The 22,539-nt window shown below is 43.0% G+C and overlaps 1 protein-coding gene across 2 annotated transcripts in view; it reads right to left on the bottom strand.

Annotated features, from left to right (window-relative positions):
* The window catches only part of LOC135916276 (uncharacterized), a 165,654-nt gene that overhangs the window by 55,153 nt on the left and 87,962 nt on the right, over positions 1–22,539 (bottom strand). For both annotated transcript variants that reach the window (XM_070541280.1, XM_065449600.2), the window contains 6 exons: positions 22,285–22,414; positions 19,475–19,688; positions 12,451–12,505; positions 10,771–11,027; positions 6,008–6,137; positions 988–1,142 (listed from right to left, as the gene is read on the bottom strand). In XM_070541280.1, the coding sequence (XP_070397381.1) occupies positions 988–1,142; positions 6,008–6,137; positions 10,771–11,027; positions 12,451–12,505; positions 19,475–19,688; positions 22,285–22,414 (941 nt within the window). The remainder of the gene's footprint in view (positions 1–987; positions 1,143–6,007; positions 6,138–10,770; positions 11,028–12,450; positions 12,506–19,474; positions 19,689–22,284; positions 22,415–22,539) is intronic.

Here is a 22,539-nt window from a genome sequence, read left to right as displayed (position 1 = left end):
CTATAGGCAGTCTGAAGTGAAGCTTGCTTCCAATATACTGCCTGGTGCTTCCAGTATACTGCCTGGTGTTGCCTTCTTGTTGCTGAAAAAGTTCCAGCGAAATATTTCTTGTTTTCCTTGAATATGCCTATTCTCGATGTATTTTGAACATTTAGATGAGGAATATACATTATTTTTTTAGTATTTACCATTGAAGGTTTTTGACGTACATGTACAGTATGGATATTATGTTTCATATTTCCCGCACATTCGACACCAATGGTTGTTGACAGGCGCTGCAATTTCTATGGAGTCACCCAAAGCCATTTGAAATTGTGTTTCCGCTCACCAGTGCACACATGTCGTCGGCAACCTCCAAGGTGTGCATAGAGAAGATGTTACTGTTTTCTACGGTCGCCGCAATGACATTTACAATGGCTCGGCATGGCCAAAGTTCAGGGACACTAATCAGTTTTCTCTTCTTTGCCTTCGATTGCAGTTCCTCTTCCGTTTGCAATAATCCAGTTTAATGCAGCAATACAGATAAAGCAGCTTGATCGTCAAAATGGTTCTCTGTGCAAAAATCCAATTTATTTATCATGAAGGGCAAAGGAAATTGGATTTCCACACAAACAACCGTGTTGTCGATAAAACAGTGCATAATCTGTCACATTAATATCTACTTCTATCTTTTTTTTTTTTTGCAAGGTGGTGCAAGTGGCTATTTACAGCTTGTGTGCAGATGTGCATATGTTTACTATTGCTCTTATAATGAATTCTTCTTTTCTAATATGCTTTCAGCTGTTCGTAAGCACTCGTCCTGTATGTTCCTCTTTCACAGAGTCTTGTAGTTCGAGCTGTCTTTGCAAAGTGTACAACATGTACCGACTAGCCCAGTTTTCACTTCTACTTGACAACTTGCCTGCGTGGCATGAGCTTAAAGTAATTCAGTCTGCCCCTTCAAATTTGAGCGAGTGTGCCAAGGTTTAGACGACAGTGATACCATACCTGCCATCCTTGGTGACTGCCAGCGAATGGTAGAGTCCTGCGGCCACCTTGATTACTTCTCTGCCAGCGAGGGTGTCGACTAGGTGTGGCACCCAGGTTCTCTGCAGGTCGCCCAGGCCCAGCTGGCCGTAGCGCGATGAACCACACGAAAACACCTGCAACAACCAGCAACCGCACATCAGACAAGCCAGACACTAACTACTCACAAAGCACTGGATGTTCACCTGTCTTGCATTCAGCCCCCGCCTGTGGTGCAAGTATTTGCCAAAACTCCACCGGCAAGAAGGATCAGGAGAACCAAGGTGCTCGATTTATTGCTACAGTAGAACCTGTACTTTATAAGAAAGTTCCATCTGACACAAGGATACCCTCATTACATCCGATAATAATTAGTCTATGCTCATTACAACAGACCCGCATACAACATACTTTTGGATAGAACGGACCATATTTCAGCCTTATTTGTACTGCCTATTTTATTAATGCAATGAAGTTTGCTTTTCACGGACCACCGTACAATAGACTATCGGCCACAGCGGATAAAATTAGCGGCAATTTTTTTCAAGATCTGGCGTATAAAACATACTTTTGCAGCGTTGGCATGGGCTCGCAACTGACTTGCGAGGGTCAGCTGATGATTGCGGCTCAATATAGCATGTGTGAGGGAGGAAGGTGGGGCAGAAACATGCCATCTTCCTTTGCGCGCGAGGCATTGGGGGGGGGGGGGATCTTGAAAGCGATCTGTGATGTGGACAAAGTGCATCAGTGCCGGTAGCTTTGTATGTGCTATGCTTTTGCATTTAGTTCATGTTGAAGCGAGAGACAGCACGAAGGAAAATTAGCTCACTGCTGCTTCTGCACTTATCTTGGTTAATTTGCTATTGCAATTGATGCTTCGCCTTTTGGGCGAAACTGCATCATTTTTGTGTTTTTTACTTTAAACATTCGTCACTCACTCTTTGCAATAAAGTTGTTAGACATTGCTAAGAAAATGAGGAAGTGAGCCGTATAAGATATTATGGACTTTGGATAAAACAGATGTTTTTTGTCAGATTATCAGGGACCGTTGTAACAAGAGTTGACTGTTTAAGTATATAGCATATTTTCCACTGTACTATAAATCGTGCTTTCTTTTTAAAATTTTCATCGGTGCATCTTGCACAATGGTGCAACTTACTATATATATGCATGAAAGCATGCGTGCTGGTGCGACCAGTATGTGTGGGATATTTCTTCTTGTTTATAATTTTGAGCACAATAAATCATGTGCTGCAGTATTCTGAAGCAAATCGAACCTTGCATTAACAGTGCGGTGCCCTTGGTAGAGATGTTAGCTTTCAGGCCTTACCGCATAGGCAATACAGTGGAAGCAGTGAAGGCTGCCAGCGTGGCCTCTGTGATGTAGGTGTCTCCATGACTGAACGTGATGCTGTAGTTTGTTGTTATAGTTTAGTTTTTCTTAAATAAAAAGTTGAACCCACACAACTGGCACAATAAATAGTTAAAGGGTGCAGCAAGTTTTTACTGTTACATTGTGGCGCCCAAGATATACCCGTTACAGAAAGCATCATTTGGCTATCTTCATCAGCAGTAGCCTGCACGAGAAGCTGCAGTACTTGTGGTTTCGGGTTCCCACTTTGCTTTTTAGATGCATGTGCTCAGGCCGGTTAAGCACGTTGTGACCGTTTGCGGGTTCGTACCAAACACACCATATTGCAGAGTCAACATTCAGAAGCTGACACCAATTATCCAGCAGTGCTGCTAGACGAAGTGGCTGAAGTCTCAGCTAGTGCATCGGAGGACAAGGCCTTTGATGGCTTCGAGTAAAATGCGATAAATGTTGGTTTACTGCCTGTAAGAGGAGTGCAAGTTGAAGATTTTTTATATTCTTTTGCTAGAATTTGTGGCTCATCAAAATTTTTTTTAGGGAAACTTAGTGCTCTGAAATGGATAAGTTTTGCATCTCGCGATGAGCGTACGTGTGTGCGTCATTTCATTATGCTGACCAAGATAAGGTACGTCTTATACTTGCATACCAGTTTTTCCTTCGATACTCACAAAAAAATGTAGGCGCAAATTAAAATAACGTGCAACTTATAATATGGAAAATACAGCACTCATTTCATTCTAATAACAGCTACAAATATTCTAGATTTCCTCTGTTACTAGGCCCAATGTTTTGTTATATGCAGATACGTCATATCAGAGTTTCAATGTAGTGACAACCAAAGAAAGCCAATAGAAAATGAAGCCACGAAAGCACAGGGGAATTTAGCTGTGTTTTTTTATTAAATTAAAATGTAGAAAAAATAACGAGAAGGTAAATTAAAGACAGCTCGCTGTCACTGGGAGAGAAACCCAGGATGTCCCCATGACACAGGCAATGCTCTAGCAATTGAGTTATGGCAGTGACTGTTCCTTGATCCACTTTCTGGGCATTCTGTATGTGCAGTAGACTTAGCGCTGGTATATTAGCCAGCACACTCTCATCCATTGGGACAGATGTGCAACATCCTTCATAATTTCTTGTTGCCTTTCATCGTGTATTACAGCAAAGCTGTATACCTCTACCCTCCAAGGAAATTTTCGTGTCGTTGTAGGCAAAAAGCCCCCACACATGGGCCTATCCCTGAGATAGTGTAATCCCGGGCCGACCCGCGGCAGAGGTGAAGCAGGTGTTAAGCACTCCCCACACGTGGGCCGATCCCGAAGATAGTGTAATGCCGGCCCGACCCACAGCAGAGGTGAAGCAGGTGCTAAGCACACCCTATACGTGGGCCAATACCGAAGATAGTGCAATGCCGGCCCTACCCGTGGCAGAGGTGAAGCCGGCGTTAAGCATTCCCCATACGTAGGCCGATGCAGAAGATAGTGCAATGCCGGCCCGACCCACGGCAGAGGTGAAGCCGGCGTTAAGCATTCCCCATACGTGGGCTGATCCTGAAGATAGTGCAATGCCGGCGCGACCCACGGTAGAGGTGAAGCCGGCGTTAAGCACTCCCCATACGTGGGCCAATCTCGAAGATAGGGCAATGCCGGGCCGACTCGCGGCAGAGGTGTAGTTTGCCCTTAAGTGGCCCACATACACAGCTTCGCTGGTCATGCTTCTTCACAGAGTGGAAGGGCGCTGAAATGTTTTTTGTCTGCTTTCATTTTCTTTCTTCCGGATATTTTTATACGTAAATTTAATATTACAGGGTCTCTTAAGATCCATCTTCAGAGGTGAACAACGGAAGCCTACTTTTCCTTCTCTCATCATTCACCTCTTTTTCTTTGCCTCTTCTCTTTCTATTTTTTCTTTTAGTCATTACTGCTAACTACTAAGCATTTTTAGTCATTTGTAATCAAATGTGGTCATTACAAGCCGTCATTAGACATGTTAGTAATACCATAGTCATTAGTAGTCATTACAAGTCATTTCAGTCATTATCAGTTGTTACTGGTCATTACAAAGCATTTTTAGCCATTTCTAATGAATTCTAGTCATTACAAGTTGTCGTTAAACATATTCGTCATTTTGTAGTCATTACTAGTCATTAAAAGTCCTTTCAGTCATTATCAGTGATTACTGCTCACTACTAAGCATTCTTAGTCCTTTGTAATCAATTGTGGTCATTACAAGCTGTCGTTAGACATGTTCGTCCTTTTGTAGTCATCGCAAGTCATTGGTAGTCATTTCAGTCACTACTACTCATTACTAGACATTTCTAGTCATTTCTAATCAATTGTGATTATTACAAGCCATTGCAGACATATTGGTAAATTCGGTGTCATTAGTGGTCATTACAAGTCATTAGTAGTAATTATTAGTCATTACTAGTCATTATTAACATCTACCGATCTCCATTATAACATTATCATTCACTAATTGTCACTATCAATCATTTTTCATTCTTGAATCTGTCTTTAATCTGTCTTCATATGGCGTGATGATGCTTCGGCGGACACTCTGGCGGTCAGGTCAGCTGGCACAAACTTCGCCATGAGCCTAAGGCTTTCGCCTTAAAAAAACACATTTAATTTCCACTATGCTTTCCTTGGATCCAGTATCTGTTGGATCCCTTTGCAACAGCAGTTGCACCAATCTCACTGGCCATTCGTCTACCCATGCTTCTGTCACACTGTTGAACAAGACGAACAAAAAAATTGACAAGCAACATTTCACTAAACGTAATACTTATTGCCCTCTGAAGTCAACTTCTGAAAACAGAAGTAAATTGACTTGGATTGACCAGAAGTATTAAACCAATTTTAAAGCTGATTTTACACATACCACTGCTTTATTTTCTAGAGTTTCACACCAAGACAACAATCTTATGTCTTGTCCAAAAAAAAAAAAGAGGAAGAAGAAAACACTGCCATGAGCACACCGTGCCATCAGAGAAGCAAGCAGTTGCAAAGATGTGAATTAGTTCAGATATTTGCAGCATCCAGGCAAACTAATATTCATAACGTTTTGTTGATTATTGAAGATAAACCTGCATGTGCAAAAATTTTCAAAGCCGTCAGAGTAGAACGCAGGTGACTTTTGCCTGTGAGATGTATCTGATCAAACAGCGAGCTCAACTTGCCACTATGTTGACTGCCATGCATTCATTTTAAGTTACTCTTTGTAGCTGCTGCTCATGTTACATAGGTGATGACTCATCAAGCTGCCTAAACGGTGGCTTTTATTCCTCACTCCTTCATGTACTTTTGTGACATGAAGAAATGTTCACTGATTGAGTGATAATCACAGCAATAGGTCACAGGCCTGAGGCAGCAGGCATGCAAATTGCATGGCACACGTAAAACTACAAATTAAATGTATAAAATGTTGCATATCAACAACAGCAGATATAATAGCAGTAACAGTAACATCACTCCCTTTATTGCATTGCAAATACACACCCAACATTAGTGACAGAGCCCTCCAAAGCTATGCGTACAAGAGATGATTAAATGTTTGCGTTCAACTGGTGGGGATTTGGAGAGCGCTGGCACTCAAGGCACCAGTCACGTTAGGCCGAGTAGCACTCACGCCTGCGTCGGTGTTGAAGAGGGTGTGGTGGGTGCCGCACGCCACCTGTGACACCTTGACCCGCAGGTTGTCGAGCACCTCGACACACGTGACACCCAGGATCTCCTTGTGGCTCTCCCGGTGGCCCAATCTGCACACACAGCATCAGGTGTGCACAAGTTTTACAAAGAGAGCCTGGCAACGAGGACAAGCCGGAGTGTTCAAACATTATGAGAACAAAGAAAAACTGCGCAAAAGAGAACAAGACAGAGAAAGAACCACACGACACGGGCGCAAACAGTTTCGAACTGAATCAAATCCAAATGTTTCAAGAAACACTACACGGTGCTTGAACGCTGAATCAAATGCTTGACATTCTTCAGTTCCTGAAAGTAAAGAAGAAATGGTAAGAGAGAAGCATGGACAGGGAAACTGGCACAGAAAGACAGCTAAGTTTCTTGAACATGTGCAGCGTTATTCGCAAGTCTGTTTAGCTGAGCCCCTTTCGAAGGAGCGAAAAGATATAAGTCATCATATTATCTGGTTTCCTCACAACGAGCACTTGAAAAAGATGGCAGACCACGCACGCAGACCTTTGTTGGCTGGCAGGCTAATGCAGTGTACCAGCCGTAACCTAATGATCAAATATTAAAAGGGAGAGAATATACAATTATCCAAACTATTACTTTTGAAAAACGAGGTATGTCATTCCTATTCAATATCATTAACTTCTGTTGATTCAACCTTGATATGGCACACATAATCAATTGAATTATTCAATGGGCTGAATCAAAAGAAGAGACATAAACAGCATTCCAACACCCCTGCATTTCATAACACAAAATAATGTAACATGCCTCCGATCCACACAAAAAGAATTAAGATGGATTGTGTAGTGTTTACCTTCACAGAACATAAATTTACACTTCATGTCCACTGTCATCAATGTCACACAGGTTTATACCTCTGTCTGTGGACTATGGACTACAGCATGTGGTCCACTTTGCAGACCATTGCAAAGATATTCTGCATTTCTGGAAGAACTCTGCTTCAATCGTAGACACGATGGTGGTCCACACCTAGAATAACAACTCCACAAGTTCGGCTTGCTATACGTGCAAGTCTGCGGAGTGCCAAAAACATGTGACATGACACTGATGCATTAGCTTAGCACCTAGAATAACTGATCTTATAAATGAGCTATCGTAACGAAAGCCCGAAAGTGGCTCGCTGCTGTTGCCATCCTATGTGAACAATTGTTCTGCTGCTGTCTTATGGTGACAAGGGTGATGACGCTGGCTCTAACAGTAGGCTGTCGCTAAATGCCGCAGACACGGTTTCCAACTGTAATGCGCAGGCATTGTCTTGACTAAGTGAAAAAAATGCACGATAGAATTGGCTAAATGTGGTCAAAATTCATTACTGCTTCGAAATTTGTTGAAGGCAGGCCAGAAGTCAGCGTTTTCAGCTGGAGGCAACGTCTTCAAGTGCTGGCAAGGCAGATGCTGCAGCCAGCGGGGTAACTACTGAGATCATTCATTGGAATGTTGACTAGTCAAGTTCAAATCACGCAGAGAGAGCCAATTTTCGGTACAAAATAACAGTGGTTTTGATCCACAGAAACGTAATCGTGACAGTGGAGACTTTTGGTCAATTTCGAATTGATCAAAACATTGAATTAACTGGACTTGAATAAACGGAATTTTGCTGTGTTATGAATAGTCATTAGACATTAGACATTAGACATGGTTTATTCATCTTAAATTGGTACATCAACATAAACAAACAACTGTTGGGCCCATAGCCAAGGCTAGTGTGGGCCCATGTGGTATACATGCGTTTGTGCTGCAGCGATCAGGACAGTGATGAACAAATGTGTATTGATTATACATAATTGTACAGGATGAGAAACAAGAGGGAAAAAAGAAAACAAACATCAGTGCAACAACAGAATAGTATTACTGAAAAAATATCACCACAAAGACAAAGCAACATTCTTAACTAATTTTTGAGAGATATAATCTTTTTATGGAAAATAAAAAGTTACTGGCCCTCTTCACTTCTATTGGTAAGGCGTTCCATATCTTTGTACCATGATACTGAATTAGTCTTTGACCGTATGTGTTTCGGGTAACTGGTAAATTGAAATTTATGTTAGTGGCGTGTCTAGTATTTCGTGTAGGAATCACAAATATACTAAACGACAATGAGTGATTGCAACATATTATGTTATTCACTAAAATAGCAACTTTCCTTTCGGAGGTAGGGTAAAGGGAAGTATTTTCAACCTGCAAAATAAATGACTGCTGGACTCGAATGGACTAGAAAACGTCATTATCCGCACCGCTCTCTTTTGTAAGCGCAAAATTGGATCCAAATATGTTTTAAATGTGAACGACCATGATTCGCAACAATATGTCATATGACAATGAAAGAGAGAAAAGTAGATTATTTTCAGTATCGAAATATCAAAGCATGCCCTCGCCTTTAGGAGCCCATAACACGCTGACGCTAGCTTCGAACATACATTATCAATGTGTGGTTTCCAGTTTAAACTACTGTCTAGTGTCACGCCCAGATATTTAATTGTGTTCACCTGTTCCAGAATGCTATTATCAAGATATATTTGCAGGGGTGCACTGTTAACATGATTATGCCTAGAATGAAAAATCATGTAGTGAGTTTTAGCTTTGTTGAGTGTAAGTTTGTTTGCTCCAAACCACGATGAAACACAGTCATACACTTCTAGTGAAAAAAAATGTGCTATGATAGGTGAGATTACCCATGATCATCAATCGTAAGTTGACCAGAGCACTGTGATGTGCAGACCTCATCAGTACTCATGACAAATGTGCTGCGAGTGATTAAGTTGGCTTGTTGGTAGGTCCCTTTCAAATTGTAGCACATGCACAAACACATGAACAAAGGAGGTACCTGGAACAATACAGAGCCCTATGAACACACAGCAAATCAAGCTATGTGTGTCTAATGCACCGAATGTGTCTGTATCATTTAATTCTGTATCATAGTCTGCATCATATCATTTGTCTGTATCATCTAATTTAAAGACTGCACAGAATGGACAGCATAGCTCCTCTAGCTTCCATTAGGGTGCAGAGAAAACAGTACTGTCAAAGACAGAGTGCACAAGTATTTATGTACACAAGCAAGAGATTCTCATGTACTTATCTGGTAACCATGGTAGAGATAGTGTAACAATCCTATTCCAATCCTATTCCTTTTTTGTGCATTATCATTCGTCCAAACAGCAGTCCACCTACTTTATCACCATGTCTCATCAGTCGTGAGAGGTGAACGATAATAATAGAACTGAGCAAGAGAAATCTTTGCGCTATACTGGTCCATGTCTTCTGCATAAATGTTTCATCCGCAGCACACTCAAGCAGCAAGCTTGAAGCCTAAAAGCAAGAGACATGCAGTACAATTACGCACACATTCTGACGTACGACTTGTGGTGCTAACAGCCAACCCAACAACATTACGGCAGGTTGTAGGAGGTTCCAAGCGACCATATTTTCCACGTGCCACATGTCACATCGGACACTGCGTCGTACCACATGTCTCCTGCTCAAAAGAGTACTGACAGATATTTTAGAAGACGGTAGAATCTCCACCACACAATTTCTGCACATGAAAGGATGATATCAAACATTATAAATACTGGAAACACCTACATGTACAAGATATTGTACCTTGATGTTAGGTTTGGCTCGAAACTTTAGACCTGGTGTCAACATTATCCTGATGGCATGACATCCAGCAAAATTTGCCAACACAAAGTAGCAATACAGTTGGACATGATGACGTCGCTCACGAGAAAGTAAAAATGAGTGCTGCACACATTTCTTCTCGCTGCACTTGCAGGAATAGAGTGAGCCAACGTATCATGATGGCATGACACGTCCATCTACTGATCGCTGGAAGAGAAACAGGATCACAGAAAGAAGTGCTATACCAAGTGTTCTTTTTTTTAACCATACAGAATTTCTAAAAATTGCCTGTGGTAGATGGCATAATTTCAGTCCTTGAGCTGAATTAGTCAAAGAGGCTGACATTATTTGCATGAGAAATCGAAATGTATATTCAACTAATTAGTAAACTTTCACTAATAAGTTTTAATTAATTACTTTAAAGCACATATTGATTTTCAACTGCAGCTGGTGAGTTCACAAGGTATATCCATTTGGAATGAATTTTTAAGATGACACCAGTTTCGAGATGTTACTTTTGTGCTTTAATGCATGAAACGGTGCTTTGTTAAGAAAGTAAGTGGAACAACAGTGCATTTTTACCGCAAGTTTGATGATGCACATCTCAACTCCGTGCCACAATCAGAATTTGTTCCAAGTAGATATGCCCAGCAAATTCACTGGCTACAATTTGTAGATTGCAATACGTGTCGTAAGGTTATACCAGTTAAAAAATTAATTAGTGTTATTTTGTTACTTTGCCAAATCTGCATGTCTATTTCTCGTGCAAGTACTATTGTCTGCCGCTTTTAGTAATCCGGATCAAGGACTACGATTATGTTATCTACCAGAGGCAAACTTTAAGAGTTCTGTATGGTCTAAAAAAAAAAAAAACATCCCATAGTAAATTAGTAAGGGCACTCCGGCACTTGTTAGCATTTCTTCTAGTGTTTAGAAGGCTCAGACCTCCACTGTATGCAAAAAAGAGTCACAAGTCACAAATGTTGTGTCAGTACTAGTTTAACAATGCCAACGATGTCGCTTTTTCAAAGACTGCTCACGCTGCACACGTACCTGCCGAACTGAGCTCGACCCCAGGTGTAGGCCTTGCCACGAACCACCAGGCCGCAATGGGACTGGCCAGAGGCCACGTAGCGTTCAGAGTCCTGAGCAGCGGTGCGCTTCAAGCTCGATGGTGCCGAGGGTGTGAAGAAGCCGGTTTTCAGCAGCTGCTCGTCATAGCCGCGGTTCTTGGACCGACGCCGGTTCAGCATCAGGAGTACGAAGATCATGAATTTGACAATGTCTTCCTCGTTGACTGTGTCATCGTCCTGCACGTGTGGGATGTGTCAAAAACCAAGAGGCATCAAGCAGCTCACAGAAGGTTACAGGACAAGCATTGGCCCTCATCAACAGAGTTGCTATAAAATAACTATGCGAGTGAGCTGTATTTTGCCATCGTACGACTGTGATACCTGAGACAAGCATCCCTTCTGCAGTTACTTTCACATATCTCCAGTTTCTGAAGCACCAACTAGAAGTTCACAAATTCACACAGAGATTTTTAGACTTGCATTGTAGATCTATTGTGTAATATTAACTGCTAGGTACAGCCATTTATATTAGCAAGGCTAAGATAACCATCTGCTTGAAAAATAAGTTTCTGCAGTACCATTCCTGTACTACCATTCAAGCATTCCTTCTGCTTGGCCAGAATTTGCGGAGAGATGAACAACTGGGTTGTGGACTGAGACAGTTACAGTGTCCACATTCTTGTTTCATGCACTTTTGTTTTGACAATACAGTGTATTGCCCATAAGGCACGACAAAAGGGGCGTTTAGCCTCCCGGCTAAGCCGTAGCCTCAGAGGGCATAGCAATTTCAACAGATTCTTGCATAAAAAGTGCTATTTACACAAAGTGCTATTGCGTTACCATCAACAGGTGCTCAAGAGGTGAGCCGCCATGAGAAACACGAAGTGTCTGGGCTCTTGGCGCGAGCGAGTGTCTGGCTGGCAGTCTGGCTCCAGTATAAATACAGTGTAGTCTCTTTTGTCTGTCTTTCCACACGTAACAATATAAACGTACAAAGGTATATATGAATACACAAGTTAATAACTAATTAAACTGACAAAATTACCAATGGGTGCCTATAAAATGCATAAAAGAAAAAACCAGAGCCAATTTACCTACACACAGACAATACCAAAACAGGCAAAACTAGTGTAAGCATGCTTAAGGAAAGGAGCATATTGTTATGACTCCCACAAAAGGTGAAAACACAAGAAAAGTGCTGATATCATTAGAAGCCAACAGACACTGACACCAAGGACAACATAGGGGAAATTACTTGTGCTTAATAAATGAAATAAAGAAACAATAAATTAATGGAAACTAAAGTGGATGAAAAAACAACTTGCCGCAGGTGCGAAGGTTGTGGGTTCGGTTCCCGCCTGCGGCAAGTTGTTTTTTTCATCCACTTTAATTTCCATTAATTTATCGTTTCTTTATTTCATTTATTAAGCACAAGTAATTTCCCCTATGATGTCCTTGGTCTCAGTGTCTGTTGGCTTCTCATGATATGACTAATAAAAATCGGGCCTCTCGGTTAACCCCCTTTCTTCTTGTTTATTAAGAAAAGTGCTGAGTATTACAAGCACTGACATTTCAAAGCGCAATCTTTTTTTTTGTTTTTGTTGTTGTTATTGTGCTAAATGAAGGCAGCATGCAGTGATGGCACTGAGGCAGGTCTCACCGATTGTGTCAAATCCAGTGAATCCGTTGACAGAGATGAAGAGGAACCGGGGTAGCTGCAGTAAAGACAAAACATTAGAGAATTGAAACATTAATTGCTTCAGTAGAAAGGAATAAGCTAGGACAAATATCAAGGCCTGCCAGTCAATGCCTTCATTGAAAGCACGTGACAGTCCTAAGCCACCTAAAGTCAAACTGCAATGAAATTCTTGATTGCGTAAAAAGCCTAGTTTCAGATAGTGTTGATATAGAAGAACCTTCGTGCAAAATTTTGTATGTGACAGAAGTACTGACAGCTGGCCGAGTTGGTACTGATTAATATCAACAGCACAACAACATGGGCACTAAGGTAAGGACAGACGACACAAGCGCAAGATCTGTGGCGCTTGTGTTGTCTGTTGTTTTCGTGGCCCCATGTTGTTGTGCAGTTAACATGAATTTACATATGAAATGCAAGAGGATGCATCACGAAAAGCTTGCGAAAACAGACAATTTTAACACCAAAACTGAAAAAGGAAAAAAATACATCGGCATTACCGTTCACCAGAAATGATTCATAATGCAGAATGTTTAGAAACAATACGGTGGTCTCAGCGTGACCTCTAGAACAGGTGACATCGCCCATGGCACAGTGAATATCCCAGAGGCCGTGTGCTGGGATTTACACCATATCTGCTAACCACCAGATGCCCACATCACTTGCTCGCTATTAAAGGCTATGTAATCCTTTCCATGCCTAACACGAGCTTGATTTGGAAAAGCATTTCCAGCAAAAAATGCTACAGAAATTCTGAGAACTGTCTACTAATGCATAAGCATCGTTTCATTCGGCTGATACTTCGCTGTTGCTTGCTTATTTAGCTAGCACATGCATATCTACCCATTGCTACCAATCATCTACTGTTACACTATTATAACGATTACATGTGTTAACTTGACCAATTACGCATTTATTTTGCAAATATAAGGCGCCACGGACGAACAGATTTTTCTGGGGTACTCACAAAAGAATGCTTACGCATTAAAATGGCCAAAGACAAGCTCAGCTCATCAACGGTGCTTTGTATTTTCTAGAAACACCATGCATGAGCCCAGTTTTGTCTTGGTGCTCATTCATACTTTTGGTACAGGGCAGCACACAATTCAAGGGACAGCACAAGCGGGAGTGAATTCATTCTTTCTGAGGAAGAAGAACATGTTGGCAACTAGAGCCTTTAAAAATAATTCTTCCATTTTCGGTCAGAATTCAGCACAATAGCGTGGCGTGGCAGGGGTTAATAAAAAATTTACGAGCTACCAGCCATGCAGCTTTGCCAGGATTGCTTCTATAGTAACTACTCCTTTACAACTTTTTTTGGCCAAAGTGAAATTTTGTTGCAGTTGGCCTTGAAGCAACAACACAGTACACCGGTTTCAATCGCTGCATTGCCAGCTTTCTACGCTGAGTCAAAACAAGGCTGCAGACACACTCATGGCCAGCACCGTGATGGTGTCTGACGCCACGACGCAGAGTAAAAAGACATCTTGATCCAATTGTGCCTAGCTGGTCATGCTAAATTTTTGTTGTCAAGCAATGTTACTGGTTGTACGAAGGCTTCTGACATGACTGATGGTTATTTTATGTGGCAATAGCACTACAAGCAGACATGCCCAGTGACAATCACAAGAGGTGTAAGGACGGACAGGTTGTGTAGCACAGGTTGCTGGGCGAGTTGGCATGAGCCACAGCTTTGCGAGATAAATATACTGGGAAGAAGCTGTGACACTTTGGCACGAGAATTGCTGGAGGCCTTTCACATTAACAAAAGAGGCTCGAACTGCATTAGGAATACGTCTGTTTATATCTTCAGAAACGAGTGCAAATTGTTTGACACAATGCTGTGCCTTTTTTAACAAGACTGCTGCACGCATGCGCAGGTGCATGCGCATTCTGGCAACTTCGCTCTGCAGGTAAGCAGCTGAAGTTTGGCACTCACTCTGTTGTTTCTTACTACCTCTCACTGAGTCGTTGTTTCCACGTTGCACTAATATAGGGGTAGGTTGTGCTTACCAGTGTGACTTTTCTCATTTACCAGCTTGAATGCACCCTAAATGTAGTGCAAAAAACCTGGGATCAAATTGTCTAAAGTAAACAAACCATGTATAATATTCCTTTAGTGTCCTTTTAGCTGTTGCTTTGCATTATGGGCACAAGTTTGGGCAGTAAGGAGCTTGATTGTTCCCTTTCATCATTACAGCCCGTGTTCCAGCTTCTGGATCAATATATGTCCAAGAAAAAGAAATCGAAGTGCCCATCATGCCAAACTATCAAGCTTACACCCTATTGCAGCAGTACCAGTGGCTTCATCTATCGACACCATCTGCTCCTATGGCTGGTCACCATTTCAATGGCATACAGGGCACGACAAGGCACAACTATGCCTATGTTTAGAAGTATATATGACTGCTAACCTATTATTAGAAAAGTGTAAGCAAAGCTACACATACTTGGCTGCATGAGTTCTTGATATCTACCTTTTAGCATTCGCCTTACAGCTTGCAAAACAATACACATTACGCATTTGAGTTGGAGGATGGTATGTGGCTGTTGGTCTAAAAAGCAATACCCCTCTGAATGCACGCAATCACAGAGACAGCAGACACCCACCCTTCTTACAATATGAGACAACTGTATTAAACAGAAAAGCATCTTCTAATTCTTTTGGTTTTTATTAGGGCACACGAATAGTAGATTTCGAATAGAATATTGAATGGAACCGAGAAAAACAAAACAGCCAAATAACGAATTGAATCTCCAATATCAAAAATTTAACATATGTTTTTATGCTTACAAATTTTGTGTAATAAACACAGTGCTGTACATGCTTAGGTGTCTAATCACATTACTTTACAAGAATCTTGCCAGCTATGAGTAACTTAGGTACCTGTGAACTGAGATGCACAGTACACTCTACTCTTACTAAAGGGAACATCAAATTAGTATGCCAGAACTGACAACAACTTCATTTGTGTATGAATATCTGGAAAATATTACTTTCTCTATAGCAAGGGTTCTCAAGCATTTGGCCCCAGGGAACCCCGCTAAGCTCCATGAGGTGCCAAGGAACCCCCCACCCCCAACAGTGAGCTTGCGCGGCGAGCAACACATTTGGGGTGAACGGTGCCAAGGTGTTGGGCAAGTTACTTTGACCACGACGTGCAACCCATGTGGTCCAAACTGGGTGCAATCGTTGTGAGCTAAGAGAAGATAGAATCGCAACCAAGGCATGCAAAGAAAGAATGACAGTTTTCAGAGCTTATCGCAAGGGGACTGTCACAAGAGGTCTTAGAATCACAAGAGGTCTTAGAATAAGTGCTGCCTCTACTTCGAGTACAGTAAAACCTCATTATTTTGTATTTCACGGGACCAAAAAACAAATGTCTGAATTAACGGAATGTTGAATTATCGAGGGTATCAAGAAAACAACAAACAATTGCTTACTACATCCACACGCTTTTATTTACTGAATGAATAAGAAAATCCTGTTTCTTATTTTGCAGAAGAACAGTGCGGATGCTGCAATTGTTGTCATCATGTTACTGGTTATAGCTTGCAGCAGTGAAGGCCTCGTGACTTCCTTCGCAGCATAGTTGCGGCGCGCGCTTTCATCGAAGACATGCTTTTCACTACTGTGCGCACATCCCAATTATTTTGTCACCAGTGAGATGGTCGCCAACAAATTGTTTGTCCATTGTGATGGTGCCGGTGCTTTTTATCTTCGACAGCTTTGCAGTGAGTCAAAGTGAAAATACTGTTTGCTGCAACCACTGCGGATGAAATTGCAGCTGCTATCGACGTGATCATGGACGGTGATCTCGCAATGCTGAAGACAGGCGGCCAACACACACACACGAAGCCAAAATGAAACTACCATTTGATAGGGCAGGTGCAGATGAAACCACAGACAAAACCGCTGTTGCTATCGAAACGATCATAGATGGCAACTTCACAGTTTTGAGGGCATGCAGTCGCCACATACACCGAGTCAAAATGCGCATGGTGGCTGTCGGCGCAATCATGAATGCCGACTACACGTTTATGAAGGCACACGGCCAGCCGCAAACACAGTGTTATGTGCGGCGATAAATGCAAGAAAAAAAAAGCGTTCGGCCATTGCTGTCAGTCGCATATCACGTGCAATATCTGCTATTAACTATGGCAATGCGGACTCCACCATTTCGTTTCGGTCGGATGCTAGCGTCGTTTTTGCTCTTTTGCGTTGCGCGTTTGCAGTGCTTCACACTCGCCAAGTTTTGATGTCGTACGTGGTGTGTGGAGCTCACAAGTGAATTGCAAAGTCATTTTTCTCTCAAACGGTCTCTTTTCAACAGAATCTGCCTCCTTACTCTCTTAAGGAGGCAGGCTTACAATTTATTTTGTAATAAAGTGGATTCCTATATGCGACTGCTACTGGTAGCTGCGGTCAGCCATGAAGTGCAGATGTAGATACCGCAGCCACCACCGGGTGCTGCCATGAGTCCACTGGCTAAGCACACTGCGGCTCACTGAGGACAACCACGTTTGGCTTATGTTTAGCATGTTTTAGGCACCGAAATCGGAAGACGTGGCGTCCAGGTTAACACCCAAAATTCAATTTGAACTGTGTACCATGGTGACAATTAGAGGGCGGAGCATTGTGGGCACGCCCCACTGCGCCGTAGCCTTCACAGTTCAAGGCAATGAAAAAGAAAGTGGAGCTCAGAGGAGGCCATGTTTGATTACCAATAACTCCGCTTCTGCTGAACACACTGAAGTACTTTTTGAGGCAAAGTATTTCAGAAATAGCCTATTTTCACTTCCAATGCCTTTCTCCACTATGATAAAAAGTAGAGTCAGGGCCCCTTTAATAGTAAGCCATATACTGTGCCTAACGGCAATCTTCTATTGGTTATGTAGTATTGCTTTCCAGTTTTCTTCTATAAAATGGGAGGGTTTTTCCATTTTTAAGGCAGGTGGTTTTTGTGGGTTATCGCGACCTCGTTACAAGTCCAATCTGTGCAGCTAACAAAAGCGGGAAATGCGCATAACATTACTTGACACCGCTCCACATGGTCATCAGCGCTGCACAAGGCCAACGTGGTCAGCGCCGATGCAAGAGAGTCCTTAAATCAGGAGGCCCATGGCAACTTGGCGCGATGTCACCCCCCCAACTTTTATTTTGCGTCTGCATCCATCTGCAGTGTGTGTAAGTGCATCTGCAGCCGGGGGTCAGTGATGTTACACATTTTCGAGCCCGCCATGTAAATTCAAAGCTAGTCTTGTGATGGGTCACTTGAAGGCACGAAAAGAGATGCATCTATGAATGCCATTCGGAATGAGGGGCCACCGTATGGTACTTCGCAAGGATCGTAGCCATGCGCTCGCTTTTGTTGGCGAGGCGGTTTGTCAGCTTTCGGGCGGTCAGACGAGATCTGTGAAGAGATCTGCGTTGATTGGGTAACCGCACCTTTAGTCACTGACACCCAACAACGCAGCTCCGATTAGGCCTAACAGGCTAGACAGTGTCGCCAATGGTGTGGCCAAGATGAAAATTTGCCACCAGTCAATGTGAAGATTGGTCGTAGAAAGCTTTTCACTAATATGTTTCTAAGGGTGGCTTATCAATGATTGGTCATGAACTGACACAACATGTACAGGTTAGATTAATGGGTACGAGTTAGTGACATTCTGGTCCACAATTGACCAGCCAGCAACTGCCACAAACACGCGTGTCAAGTTTGTCTGTGTGTTTGCATGTGGGTAGAAAGCTTTGAACTGCATGAATCTGTGTTTGTGAACACTGAACTTGCACATTCGATGCGATCAGCGTGCCTTCCTATGGCTAATCAGACCGGTCTTCGCACATGCTCTTACGCTTTTTATACGCATTGCTGTTGAAGTTTCATCTGCCCGCATCGCGTTAATCATTTCAATCAGTATTGTCTGCCTGGATGACCCTTCTACTGACAGAGGTCACGCAACACTGGAATGCTGTGGGTGTCAAGGCACCAACCACATCCAAGTCATTCATCAAAGGTACTGATATTCGAACAATCGAATGTTTGAGAAATCGAATATTCAGGTCACAAGTTGAACTATCTAAACGCTTGCTATTTGAGTCAAAATCAAATATTCAAGCATTCACACACCCCGTTTTTATAGCTCCACTTGCATTTTTGCCGATTCATCTCATTAATAATAGCTCCTCATATTTAGGATTCCTCTAAAGGTTGTTTAACCTTCGAGTTTCTGTCTTTGCAATGTTTTCTGTTTTTGTTAATGTTTCTTGTCGCTAGTTGTCTTGAGTTCCCCATGGTATTGACCTGGATCCACACTGTAATTGCCAGTGCTCCAGTTACCTTGTTATTGTGCCTTTCTGTTTCCTCTATGCACTTTACACACATTAGCAAATACAATGTGCAGAAATATTGGTGTCTTGGATTTCCCACTTAACAAAATGAGTTGGAAGTACAACGCCAGCCCTGCTCATGTCATGAAGAATGAAAAATTATAATGCAAAAAGACGAGCACCCAATGCTCACGACGAACGCTTCACTTCCAACCCTTCATCATTCTCCACAATGAAACAACTAGCTCAACATAGTTTGTTTCCCACATATACATTCTCTCTCTTCCTTTTCTCCCCCATCTGTCTGCACCACTTTGATCTGCCATGGTAGCTTAGTGGCTATGACATTGCACTGCTGGATGTGAGGTTTTGGATTCAATGCCAGCTGTGGCAGCCACATTTCGATCGAGGTGAAATGCAAGGGCAAACATGTACTTAAATTGAGGTACACATTAAAGAACTTCAAGTTGTCAAAATTATTCCGGAGTCTCCAACTATAGCGTGCTTCATAATCACATCATGATTTCAACACGTCAAACCCCAGAATGTTTTTTTTTTTTTTTCAGAATTTGCAGAAGCAGCAGTACCTGTCACCATCTACGATAAACCGAGCCTCCCCCTTCAGGAGGAAGTGCTGTTGCAATAGTAACCACCCACCGGCCCTGCCTTGAAGATGCAAGAAGGACCCGTCGCAGGGCCAGGGCCGGACCTGGCCGTGATGCGTCGTACATCCTGGCCACCCGCTGCACCAGGCCGGGTTCCAGTCGCGGCAACAAGTCAGCCAGCAACCGCAAATGTGTGCCCAGTAGCGACAGGTCACACGAGAGGGGCAACAGAAGGTCAGGGTCCGTCACACACACCGGGAAGTATTCTGTGGGATTACCATGGAAAGGCTGTAAGCCGAGCTTGTTCATACAGTCAAACATCAATACAGTTAGAACATCAATATGATGAAATTCAATATAACAATATTCTCTTTATAACAAAGTATTTAACATTTTACAACTTCTTGTCCATAGAACATAATGTATTTAGAACCTTAATATAATGAAGTGTGCTTATAAACGATTTAAATATAACGAAATGGTTGAATAATGAGCAGATGGCAAATGGGTTAAATTATGAGCGGTTGCTTGCGAACACACCTCTCAAATCACATTGCACGCCACGTGACCAAGAGTGACCACCAATGTGAAGCAGCATCATACTCAGCATAAATTTAAAGTGCGATAAGATCCTACCATGCTCCGCGCGCAGTATGCTTTGGGCGCATGTGAAAGCATACAAGGGTGAGCCGAGAAGTTTCGTGGTTTTATTAGCACAGACTTCCCACGCAAGCAAGAGAAAAGGGGGGATGCGGAGCGATCTCGCGGTAGCACAATGAAGCGGTGTTGGGGGCAGGTTTGCACGTGTCTCCTTTTCTCCTTTTCTAGCGGGCGCATGGCTCAGTGCGGCTGAGCACATACGCAGTTCATGTGCCCTGTTTTAGGGGTAATCTGACCCCATTAGTACTGCAGGTTGTGCAATCTCGAGTTATGAAGATGCATTGAAGTGAGAGGCAGACGAAGCATTCACTTCTCGCTGCCGGCGCGTTTCATGATGGTGTCATCCTACTATGGGCCACATTATCAGCTGCGGGGGCAAAGTGTGTGGGCAAAAATGGCTGGTTTTGCTTCATACTGCCAATGTGACGTTATAGTCGACACAGCATGAAACTGTATCTTTTGTCACTGACTCTCAAATTCAACAAAATTATTTCTTTTCTCATTCAAATTTGCTTTCCCCAATTCGGAAAAAGTTGCAGCCACTTTCGGGTAAGAAAGCTCAATCGGCAACTGTACTTATTTGCACAAAAAGTCGAATTTCAATATAACAAAATTTCAATACAACAAAGCAAATCACCGATTTTACTGACTTCGTAATATCAAGATTTAAATGTATAACAAATAATGATAGTACAGTCGCCGACCGATTTTCCGTACTCCAAAAATTCAGACATGCCCGATTATTCGGTCAGCTTCGCGGCACTGCCATTCTCCCCATAGACCATAATGTACAACAACTGCCGAAAGTTCGGACACCCTGCAACCTCTCGTCTGATTTTTCGGACACTCCTTGAGCCAACTCGATCGAGGGCACCATGCACCGACTCTGACCAGCGCATAGTTCGACTTGTTGAACGCCATTTTTGTTTTGAACGGAGCTTCCTTGCTGCCCCACGAAGTGGCGCTACTGGAAATCTCCGCTCATCATCATCGTATCAGCCTGGTTCGATAGAGTTGCCGTACAGCAGTTCCGGTTTCACCTTAGTAAGCCATGTCAAGACAATTCAGCAGCTGATTTGTTTCTTTCGCTAACGACGCTGCGAGCAGGCCACGTTTTTCGTTTGTGCGACTGGTGTCGGCACGGTAGTGTTTGTGTGCTGTGTCGAGGTTTCGGTGATCCAACGCGGCGTACGGAAACATCGCGTCAAGTGTCTAATGTCGCCAACAGTGCCCGCGCAGACTGCGCTGGGGAATGCCGGCAAGCGGGTGCCGGGAGGCCTAAGATTTGTCGCCTTCCGATGTGCTCCCTACTGACACGGAAAATGTTCTGCCGAGACCTGCGCAGTGGTTGCATTGCGATTCCGGACACCGTCTCCTTTGACAGTTTCACAGGTGCTGACACTGCTCTACTGACATGCGCAGAATTCGACGACGGCGAGATCATTCGTCAGGTTTCTGCTGCACCGCCGGACGATGACTCCGAGTCGGAAGATGACGCACCATGTGCTACGCTGCCGTCGCATGCGGAGTGTGCACAAGCAGTGACTGTGCTTTCAGCCGCCTATAGTGACCGTACGACCCTCTCCGAGATTCAGGCTTATCTGATTGCGCGTAAACGGAACAGCGTGCAACGGCGCACTCACGATTTCTTCAAGCCTACTGCCGAGCCCGAATAAGTGCGTGGAAATAAAGGATTTCATTGTTTTTTTTTCTTAATCTGCTTTTTCGGACACCTGTTTATTCGGACATTTCTGCAGTCCCCGTGAGGTCCAAATAAACGGTCGGCGACTGTATAGTGAATCTACTTCAAGTTGGCCCTTAAAGGGTTGACCAAGTACATGTGGTCTTTCTTCTTCTTATACAGATTCAATTGTTCTGCAGAAAGAGAGAGAAAGGGCGCTTGTCATTTGTCGCGTGAACATGGTTTGTATCAATCAATCATTCAATAGCGTTTGAGTCACTTTTCTAATAAAATAGATCAAACATCAAAACATATGCCTCTCAGTTTACTTTCTAGTCCCTCATTCCATGTTTGACAATAAAATTCAAGAGAGATTGACAAAATTAATCATGCAGAAACCTTCAAGGTGGATAGAGGTGGTGCATGCCACTTTTATCTTCCACGCCAGCGGGAATGAACCGTAAGCGTGGCTATGTGCAGTGGCATTCGTGAGAGGGTGAACCAATGGTGTCCCAACTCACCATGGGTGGCCTGCTGGAGGAGGTGTCCGTAACCTCGGCTGGCAAGAGTAGCGCACGTGGTCGAGTCCAGGGCCAGGCTAGGGTCAAAGTGCGCCAGCTGCTCCACCATCAGACGCCGCTGACCACGCAGCTGTTCAGACAAAGAGGTGGGCAGGTAGATGAGCCATATTTAGGCATCCAAACAAGTAGGGATTCACAGAAAGATTAACAGTAGTCAGACAAGGAATGGCAAAAATGCAAGACAAAAATATTTGA

This window comes from Dermacentor albipictus, chromosome 6 (assembly GCF_038994185.2).
Source record: "Dermacentor albipictus isolate Rhodes 1998 colony chromosome 6, USDA_Dalb.pri_finalv2, whole genome shotgun sequence".
Taxonomy (NCBI): Eukaryota; Metazoa; Arthropoda; class Arachnida; order Ixodida; family Ixodidae; genus Dermacentor; species Dermacentor albipictus.
The sequence above is the reverse complement of the archived record's forward strand: the minus strand, read 5'-3'. Positions and strand labels throughout refer to the sequence as shown.